This window comes from Pholis gunnellus (assembly GCF_910591455.1).
Source record: "Pholis gunnellus genome assembly, chromosome: 11".
Classification (NCBI taxonomy): Eukaryota; Metazoa; Chordata; class Actinopteri; order Perciformes; family Pholidae; genus Pholis; species Pholis gunnellus.
In genome coordinates this window covers 22,411,586-22,422,796 of record NC_136538.1, presented here as the reverse complement: position 1 = coordinate 22,422,796, position 11,211 = coordinate 22,411,586, and the positions used below count along the sequence as shown (strand labels likewise).

General features: G+C 42.8%; 1 protein-coding gene across 1 annotated transcript in view; it reads right to left on the bottom strand.

Moving 5' to 3' along the window:
• The window catches only part of wdpcp (WD repeat containing planar cell polarity effector), a gene marked incomplete at its 5' end in the record, with an annotated part of 59,916 nt that extends 50,089 nt beyond the window's left edge, over positions 1-9,827 (bottom strand). Inside the window, 4 exons of the mRNA XM_079169413.1 lie at positions 582-652; positions 2,829-2,879; positions 6,531-6,575; positions 9,767-9,827. Coding sequence (XP_079025539.1) covers positions 582-652; positions 2,829-2,879; positions 6,531-6,575; positions 9,767-9,827 — 228 coding nt within the window. The remainder of the gene's footprint in view (positions 1-581; positions 653-2,828; positions 2,880-6,530; positions 6,576-9,766) is intronic.
• Between the last annotated feature and the right edge of the window lie 1,384 nt (positions 9,828-11,211).

The window sequence follows — 11,211 nt, the reverse complement described above, 5'->3', positions numbered from 1 at the left end:
AGTCATTCCTGCCACATTCCAAACCCAGCTGGGGTGATTGGATGGGAGGAGAGAGGGACGGAGGAGGAGGAGGAGTGGAGGTGAGCCGGGGTGTTTCTAGTTTCAGACAATGGTTACGGGTGAGAGGAGGGAGGTGGATGGGAGGGGAGTGTGTGTGCATGTGTGTGTGTATGTGCGTGTAACAGCCACAGACAGGTTCCTGCAAACAAAGCTAGGTCTGTACTGCCACAAGTACAGAGGGGACGAGGGAAGGAGGGAGGAAGAGGCGGATGAATGAGGGGAGAGGAAGGGGAGGGCAGCCTGCAGCCCCCTGATCCCCTCAAATATCCCCCTCGATGACAGAGCTCGGCCGAAAGAGAGGTGATGAGAGAGGAGAGGGAGAGGGGAGAACAAACGGGAGCGACAGGGAGAGTGACGGGAGCGGGAGAAAAGAGAGAGAATGCCCCTATTTGTTAATCAATCGGCCGTTTCGGAAAGGGAAAACTCTGAAAATCCCCAGAGGGAGGAAGAAGACTTGGAGGGGGGGGGGGGGGGGGGGGGGGGGGGGGGGGGGGGGGGTGTTTGACAGAGGAGGCGGGTACCTCCAACTCCTTCAGCGAATCACGGAGCTTCTCCGGTCGGCGGTTCCTGGGGGTCCACGAATAGCCTCGAGCTACGGAGGGAAAACACAAGAAGAATCTATAAAGATCATGTGACTTGAACTTTTAAACACAGACTAAAGAGAAATATATATATATTGTTTTCTTAAAATGACCCTCATGGGGATTCAGAAGAATGTGGCAACAAAGACCAGAGAGGGTGAAAGGGTTGAACTTAATATCTGAGGAATACGAGGTGGTGACAAGACGCTCAGGTGGAATAAAGAGATGCAGGTACACGACGCAGGCGTCCCACAATGCATTGCTGAATCTGGATGCATACAGAGTAACGGTTCATCGGCACAAACGTTTCATAACTTCTGTGATAATTCATAGTTTTTAATCATGCAAAAAGGCCCAAACATTTGTTGGTTGCAGCTTCTCAAATGAGAAGATTCGCTGGTTTCCCCTGTTTTCATCTTGTTGTAACTTACTTTTTGTTTTTGGATGTTTATCGGACAAAACAAGCAACTTGAAGACGTCACCTTGAGCACTGGAAATATGCAATTGATGTTTTTAACTTGTAAAATGGATTATTTTAAGATACAATATTTGCTTATTGTTTGCCGTCCGAATTTCCGTTCAATAACAAATAATGAGTCTTTTCACTGTTACACTGGAACACCTTCATTCCTCAGGACTTTCTCTAAAAGTGTCTTTTTATATATTAAATGTTTATTTGTCATAAGGACAAGAATAAAGCATGAGAAATACACAAAAACTGAACAAGAAAACAATAAAGTGATACAATAAAGTGACCATGAAACTCGTTGAAAAGCATCAGATCATTCACGAGAGACTTCAACTTGAGTTACTCAAACTTTGTTTCGTTACGGTGAACAGAGAATAAAAAGCTGAAAAAAAGTCTTGATGACGAACACAAACACATGCATCTTCACCTAAACGTGACGATTTAAAACACTTCTGCATACAAAGTCTTGTTCTACTTGTGTTTGTGAAGATGTGAACATACGACTGGATCAACGAGACTCGGAATGAAATGCACGAGTTGTGTGAGAGTTGGCAAACTGATTCAAGACTTTTCTCTCTGTTTTGTATTTTCTGTTCACCGTGGAGAATTCGAGGTAACACGAGGAGAGTAACTGTTCGAGAAATGATGATTTTGTGGGTGAAGTATTCCTTTAAGGTTCCCTATAGATGCATCACGTGTTACTGAGACACAAACCCAGAGAGAGACCTGATTATTTAGACATTTAAGGATGAATTTATTAAATTAAATTAACAAAACATGTACTTTTATGTTGAAAACCTCATGAAGAACTATACAGAAAACTACATTGATGAAGTTATAAGTTTTATATTTCTGACCACCTTATCCCCAAAGCAGCAAAAGTCTGAAATCTGCTGCTTACAGATTGATTTAGCGCCACTAAAGAAAAAATATATTCTACTGAAAGCAGAAACGTCCCTTCAAAACACACACACACACACACACACACACACACACACACACACACACACACACGCACACACACAGACGCTGGTCCTCGAGGAGAAGCAAATATTTTAATCGAGAGGACTTTTGGCGCTCTTGAGTTGAGTAATCTCCCAAATGCAACCTCACAGTCAGCAGGCACGTATCTCAACGCGTTACCACGCAGAGGCCCCCCCCCCCCTCGTTTTAATTCCCCCCCCTCCATCTCCAGTGGTTAAACACAGGGAAGGGAAGGATATGAAGGAAAAACAGCTAATTGAATTTGTGCATCTGCTTCTGCCCACGTAACATACATGAAGTTCAGTGGGAGAAAAAAACTACGTAAGGAAAGGAAGTCCCCGATGTGTTTATTTTACAGGCCTTTCATCTTTACTGAAACGAACCATTAAGGAGTGGGATTCTCTATTAAGAACGAGTGGGAAGAGGAGGTAAACAGATGCATGCAAATGGGGGGAGGGGGGGTCGTGGGAGAGAGGAGGGAGGAGGGAGGAGGGAGGGCAGGGGGATGAGTGTTCGTCTCCTGATAAGGGTGTTTGTATTCCACTACTGGGTGAAAAGCAAAGAGAGAGAGAGAGGGAGAGAAACGAAGGACGTGTGACAGTCGACTGTGGTTTTTAAGAAGATGGTCATCCACTGGTAAAGGGCCCACACACACACACACACACACACACACACACACACACACACACACGCAGGTGGATGTGATCACTCTTTGAGTTCTGTTGAGAACGTACCTTCACAGAAACTGAGTTTCTCCTTGTAATAGTGATGCTCCAGGGGATTTGCTGCAGAAAATAACAAAATAAAAAAGGGGGGGTTAGATTTTGGAATAAATATGAAAACAACACGTTAAATGATTGTGTCTCAAAAACTAAGCTGGAGCTCAAACATCCCCCCCTTTAGCTCCGCGAGACCTTGTTGGTAAAGTGTAACCCGTGAACCGGGCCTCGTGGCCCCCGGTCACTCGTGAGGAAGTCAGCGGCCCGTCTGGTGGCCGGCCTCTCTGCCAGGAACACCTTCCAGGATTAGTAGTATTAATCAGATAAGGGGGTGAAGGGGGGGGCGGGCAGGCCCAGACATGGGCACCTGCTCTGGGGGGGGGGGGGGGGGGGGGGGGACCCTTGGAGCTGCTCCAATGAGCCTGGGTCTACCTCTAGTGGGGAGACGAGGAACTGACATTTCAGAGAATGAACCTTCACAGCTGTTTGTTTTCAATGATGCTGATATCCATCAACAGATGCAAAACAACTGTTTTAACGCGTTTAATGTGTTTCTGCTGTTTAAACCCACCTTTATTCATGTAAATGAGGTGGACAAAATAATAGAGACAGGATAACGCAATACAATGTAAGAGCACCACAAACTGCATCCTCTAAAAGTGACCATGCACGTTGGATAAACACTTCTCTAAAATAGTTTCAACAAGAAGGAACGATTTAAACATTCATGAAGGTAGAATCTATGTGAACAGAGTTTAAAAAGCTTCTTGATGGAATCCTACATTGTTACTACACAACGGATTTCTGTGTTGTTTATTTTTCCTGTTACGTACTTCCACACACCAATCAGAGTTCAGCAGCATCTGAATCAGAGTCCGATGGCAGATGATTGGTTTGATCAGTGACACACTAATATTTCATTATTATCCCAAAATGACAATATTCTGAGTTTGATACGGTTCATGTAAACATGTTCTGGTTTCGGCTTTATTCCATGTAGCGTTTTCAGATTAAGACGTGTGGGATATGCCGATATTATTCTGGTTTAAGAGGATTTCTTTTGTACATGTATACAGCACATTCGGAATATGCATCTCAATTAAGGTTTTTTTGGGCATTTTGCCTGTTTACAGCCAGCTCTGTGGGTTGTACACAAACCAACAGTTTGCAAGCCTGTTGCAGAACTATGACAACAAGGTTACAACAACGGCAGCAACACGCCTGCAGCTGGAAAAGGAGAATTTAAAGTTATTTAAAGAACGTAGCTGCAGGACGTATGTCGTGGGGGTGTCTTACATTAATCGGAGGATGCAGGGTTTCATATAAACGGGACTATTTGTGCAATATTCAGATTAATTAGCCATGTGAACAACTTAGCATAATAACAAACGAGTTTGTGGATGTAAATGTAGTCAGTGTCAATTCAATGTGGTCAAACTACACTCACACAGTTCTGATTAAGTAGATTAGCTTATTTTGTATCCGGTAGAGACCTGTCAATCACCGTGTAGCCCCGCCCTAAAGCATCCCCTGCTTTATGGTCTGTTTGACTCTAAATGGACCATCATTTACTAAATGAACATCATGCTGTATTGAAGAAGACTTGAAACTAGAGATTGAGACCATAAACTCATGTTTACAATGTTTACTGAGGTAATAAATCAAGAGAGAAGTAGAGTCATTTTCTCATAGACTTCTATACGACCAGAGGAGTCGCTGGTGGACATTAGAGAGAATGCAGCTTTAACACATGAAGCTTTGGCTTCACTCTGCAGAACCGGAGGTTGACGTCTGGGCTGAGCACATACAAAGATGTTAGATGAATGCAAAATATCAAACAAACATATTTGAATGTAATCTAATGTAATCTACTATAAATGTATTTTGTGTCATGACCTGAGCTACCGTCACACCGTCGTGTGAAAATGTGAAAAAACTTTTGGATGGTGATTCTGCTCCCCTCCTCTTCCTCCCCCTCCTCCTCCTCCCTCCACTCTGATATCAAGCCACACTTTAGTAATCCTCCAAATGAAAGGATTTGGAGCGAGAGCATCGTCTCTCCACTGAAGATTGTAATGAAAGAGGAGGCAGCTCCTCAGATGAGAGAGGAGGGAGGGGAACCCTGTGATGAGAGAGGACCAGACTGTACATAAAATGAGAACAAACTAAAATTTATATATTTATACATATTTATATTTATAGATGAGACAAAGAGGTGAAAATCAATGAAAGAGAAGCAAACATCTGAGACAGGCACAGTAATAAAAGAAAACATGAAGATGGAGAGACACTTAGAAATACACAGAAGTGATGAAAGAAAGCAGGGAAATAAAAGGAAAGATATTTACTGTCTGTCTTTAAAAAGAGAGAAAGAAAGGTTTATGTATGTGCTCTCAAATAAATGTATGATACAACTTAACGATGCTCTATATATATATATATATATATCTATATTTTATATTAACAATGGATCAAATGTGAAAGGTGTCGCTCAACGTGATGAACCCAGAGAGAGAGAGAGAGTTTTAGCTTCTTTGAGCTCATTGTTTTTGTTTTACGGCCCACAACTCTGACCTCTCGTCATCTCTGTAACAGCAACATTCCGCGGTCGCCATCTTGGATTACGGCCGTCGCCATGTTGGTTTTCTTCCGCAACCAATTAACATATTTGGACTGTGGAGCTGAATGCTGTCATTTTCTCATAGACTTCTATACAATCAGACTTCCTTTTGCAGCCAGAAGAGTCGCCCCCTGCTGGTCAGTAGAGGGAATTCAAGTTTCTTGTTGTTTTGCACCCAAGCGGACAATTTTTTATTAATTTATAAATTAGATTTTTATAACTTATTAATATTCAAAGAAAGAAATCATACATGTAAAATTACTTTAAATATATGATTTTGACGGATGAAGACATTTTATATCCACTTTATAAACTCTAATTTTTAAAAACTGCAAACTACTCGTGCATCTAATTTATTACATACATTTGGACATTTTGGACAAAGATTCATTCTCCTTATTCTGAGCTGTATCTTTCAGAGTGACTAGTCAGTATAATTGTGAATGACTTTCCAGAAGTTGGTACAAATCAGTCGGCTGAATCTAATTTTAAAGATGCTTCACACAGATGAAGACGAACATGTCGCAAACCGTCCTCTCGAGCAGCACTGTGTCAATTTTATAATTCTTCGAGGGAAGAGACGGCTCTTCCCTGGGGGCGGGTTTGGGGGGGTGGTGGTGGTGGTGGGGGGGGGGGGGGGGGGGGGGGGGTGATCTGAGCACTTCCTGTCGGTAAGAGAAGCCTCCAGGCCCGAGGCAATATGAGGCTGGACTACATGGGGCCTCTTGCTATGTGATCCAGGAGAAAGTCAACAGTTTAGTTTCCCCTATCGCTGTGTGTCAGGACCCCGGGTCAACAGGAACACCGTCAGAGTAAGAGATAGAACCACAGAGGCCTAATAACCTGTGTGTGTGTGTGTGGTATGTGCATAAGGCTTTAGGGTGTAAATCCTACGTACTAATAGCCTCTAAGTGTATGTGTGGTGAGACCCTGAAATACTCAGGACCGGTGGTTTGTGTGTCCGTGTGTTTGCGTGGGAGGCGGCGTAAAGCCCTTCTTCATATATAAGGAAATCACATACGTCCCCAAAAAAACAAATAAAAACAAGACAAACTTATCTAAAACACAAACAGACATCCAATACAAACACTATTTACCTGGCTCTCCTTTATCGTAGTACTGATAGGTGCCAATATCTGTATCTGTGGGGCGAGAGAGAGAGAGAGAGAGAGAGAGAGAGAGAGAGATGAGCATCTAGCTGTCAGGGAAAAAGCAGAAGACAGATCAGCAATTTCGCACCGTGGGATAAACAATCGCTATCAGCCGGTGGCCTGTCCCGTCTGCCAGCACCACAGTTTAGATAAGAGCCAGTGAGGGAGGAGGAGGAGGAGGAGAGGAGAGGAGGTGGGAGGAGGTGGGAAGGTGGGCTTGGGGGGTCCGAGGCAGAATGGATGGAAGAGGAGGGGGGTAAAGGGGTATTAATAAAGACGAGAGTGTGCCGTAACCCACCTGAGGGACAGATTTAAACACATGCAACATATACATTTAAATGTAGACACACACACACACACACACACACACACACACACACACACACACACACACACACACACACACAGACTCAGCAGGCAGCTACAAAATCATATGACCAACACACACACACACACACACACACACACACACACAAACTGCTGAGCGGAGCCTTTTTTTTTGTCCGTGTTATTCCTGCAGGCCTCAAAACCATAAGCAGCCAGACTCGGATTCACCCAACACATCGTTTCTTTATCGCTCCACTACTGTTGCTGCTGCTGCCGAGGCCGGGTCACACTAATACAACAGGAGAGCTGATGGCACACACACACACACACACACACACACACACACACACACACACACACACACACACACACACACACACACACACACACACACACACACACACACACACACACACACACACACACACACACCGCTATAAGTAATGGCTTAATGTCACTTCTTCCATTTCTGACACAGATAGTGATTCTATAACCTTGACAATCCTCTAATACCAACCTTTCCTTCTATTAAACAACGACTACGGCGTTCTTAAACCGTTAAAAAGCACTTAAACCTGTATAAATATTATGAAAATGACTTTAAAGAGTCACTTGTTGTGCCAAACTTACAAGGCATTAATATCAAACACGATGCTCTCGGGATGACGGCAAAACAGCAAGAGACTCTCAAACTGACCTGAATAATACAAGTGCACATAGTTCAGGTCAATAATATAAATAAAGAGTCTCATACTGTGTTTCTCGCGTCGTTTATGGTGTCGGGGGGGCTCACACACATGCAGAGCGGAGGAGAGACGGACAGCGTTTACAGAGTTTATGACGGCTGCACTCGTGTTGCTGTGCAGGAACATCTCGACAGTTGATGTGAAAGGAAAGGATCGGATCAACAGCTGATGAGATTGTGTTCTTCCGGATTCTAGTTCTACAAACATGTATTTTAATGTGTACATGTAGCTACTTCTGAGACATGAAAGCCGGCCCGCACAAAAACTAACGACAGTGGAACTAAAACTAACTATATATATATATAAATGTAAACATTTCTGAAGAACTGAAACTAAACTAAAACGTAATCAAAAGGTTCAAACAAAAACATATATAAAATACAAACTAATTGAAGATTTAAATCTATTATTACCTTGGAGTTAAAGTAACAAGTGTAACACGTTAAATGATGGTGATTCTCAGGAGGTTGTGGACCAAATGGATGCTCGTGCTGCTCTCCGTCTGCTCGACAACAGCAGCACAGAACACATTTGACTTACAGCGTGACGTCACACGTCTGCATGGCGCTTTAGTTGTCAAACCCGAGACAGTGAGCAAGTCATCCAAACTCTAGTCAGTCTGCACTAAAACCTAAAAATAAAACTAGTCTCTTGTAGAATACGAGACAAACTCAATCTTTTCTGTCTTCTTGTGCAAAGCAATTAACTCAAACTGTGACACACACAGCATACATGTGTGTTTATGAATCCATATTAATGTATTTTTTTAGGCTGATGTATATGATGTAAGGGGGGGGGGGGGGTGATATGGAGCGTCACACCTCAGCGACCAGGCCTCTTCGCTCAGATGTATTCCTCCACATATTTCCAAGATAGCACAAGACACACAAAAGCAGGAAAGAGAACAAACAAATAAGGATATGTCACCGTCACCTGGGACGTACACCCTGTCGTACCTTTGTGTATTAAACACACACACACACACACACACACACACACACACACAAACACACACACACACACACACACACACACACACAGTCAGCCTCCGAGAGACACTATCTTCGTCTGAAGCTCAGCAGACTGTGAAAGACAAGACAGAATGGAAGGGAGGAGAAAACAAGAAAATGGAGAAACAGAGCATTTCCGTCTGACAAGAGGAGATGGACTGATAGGTGGCGAGCAGGAAAAAACACACACAAAACTGCAAGAAAAGTCAAACTTAAGCCCCGCCCACTCGGCCCCACAGAGGAAGCGTTGTTTTAACTTTAGTTTCTTATTGAATGCATGATGGAGATGGTGTGATGTGCAGCTATAACTTAACATACGCTGATCACTGTTTACTGATATATTTTCTTTAAAGGGTAACTTTGGTATTTTTAACCCTATTTTCTGATATTTCTGAGTTAAAGTGACTGATGGGTTAAACAGGTTTTTAAATTGAAATGCTGCAGACAGCATTCGCTAAACGTGCTGCAACCATAGACTGTACATAAGAAGTCATCGGGACGTCACTCGTTGGTTTGTGTTCTGCCGCTTTGAAGCCTTGAGTTCTGCGATTTCGCCGTCGCCATCTTGGATTACGGCCGTCGCCATGTTGTTGTTTTTTCTTCTGTCACTTCTACACTCTGATGTGTAGTTTTTAGCTTCTATCTTTATCGTTTTGACCAGTAAAATATGAAAAAAAACAACAGTTATAGTACAACGTTAAAACTAAAGGGGCTACACGAAAGAAGAATTATAAGTATAAGAATTATAGGATTGAAATAAATACAATGATTTGCTATGGTCTTCTCTGTGGTTATGTGAACCAATTACCCTCTAAACAATGTAAAATTACAGTTTAATGTTGTAAAAAAAAGAGTCATGCAATGCCACAAATAAACATCAATAGCATGAGAGTTTGAAGAGCAAAGAGCAAAGAGACAGAGTGAGCATTGGCGCTGACTGATGCCAGATTGTTGGAGTAGATATTGGTGAGGAGGGGAGGAGAAGGTGTGAAAACAAAGTGAGTGATGACAGAGAGAGCCAGAGCAAGACGGAGAGGTGAGAGGAAGAAGAAGAAAAGAAAGAGGGAGGCGAGGAGGAGACCACGGGGAGAAGTGCTACCTTTGACTTGGAGTGAGCTCTTGGTGGACCACAAGTGCAGCTCAGCCAGGCAGAACGCCATCCGACTGACGAGGAGTGAAACCCGAGTCTGTAAGGAGGGACACGATTAAGGATAAAGAGAAACACAACAGATGCATATCTCAACGAGACGACACAATAGATTGACATGAACGGGTCTGAGGGTCAAACAAAGTATGCATGTAGGCACGCGTGGTCACAGTCACTACCTGACCAGGTACACACTTTTCTATAGTGAGGTGAAGCCCCGCCCCTTCCTGTGAAAGAATATATACGATAGTCAACGGCGAGAGACAAATGGTTTTTAAATCGTGTTTGAATTAAGCCATGAATTAATGATATGATGTTTGTCAATTTAAAAGATAATTTTGCAAGTAAGGAAAGTCTACGTTTGTTGTAGAACTAGTGAACTTCTTCTCTAGTCTCTCACAATGTTTTTTTGCTGTAATTATTAATGAACCTGTAACGCAGCGTGAGGTTGGGCAGCAGCACTTCCTGGACTTAGTAGAGTTTGTTTGAAGCGCTCTTTGGATAAAGATTCATGTTGACGAGCAAATCACAAGAAAACTACCACGGCCTTCTCTTTTAAACCGTTAAAATACCGTTAATGTAAAAAGTCCTCTGAGACCTAAAAAGAATCCGACGTGTTTTGGCATCAAGCCTTCGTCGGGGAGTCAAAAAATGTAAATGAAATGTTATTTTCCCATCGTGGTAGTAACAGTCATCAGAGTAGTAGTAGCAGAGTCACATTAGCAGTAAAAGTAGCATTAGTAGTACTTGTATTTGTAGTGGTAGTACCACTTCCTGTGCCTGTTAAACCTGTATTACTAGTGGATTAACAGTAGCGGTTACTCTACAGGTCTGAATGCACACTTTGACCAAAGAACAGTTTTTTTTTAAACGAGGTCCGTCCTAAGCCAAAGAAATTCTTAGTCGACAAATCTATTAGTTTATTTAACCGACAGATCTGTAAAACTAAATTTCTCCATAAAGAAATCACACAAAAGCACCACTTCACACACCAGAGATGTGCTCACAAGTTAGAAATCAGCAATTCAGCGTTAAAAAGCATGAAAAATGATTAATCGACTAAAGAAATGAGACCAAAACGACGACTAATCGTCTCTTAATAAAACACAACGCAGCAGCAGGACGGAGACACATGAACTCAGACTGACTCTGAGACGAGGTCACACCTTCACTCACACATCACAGGTGAGCAGTGACGGACGCACACTTTGGAGATGACAGCGAAGACAAAGCCGGCGGCATTCCTCCCATCAGGCCCGTTTATTACACACTTCATCCTCCAGTCGGTTAACTGCTGCTGCTCTCCAGTATCCAGTGCTGTTATTGTAGGTTTATTGTTCCGTCTGTTATTGAACCACTTCAGTGATAAAGAAGAATTTGCTTCTGTGGAATCAGTG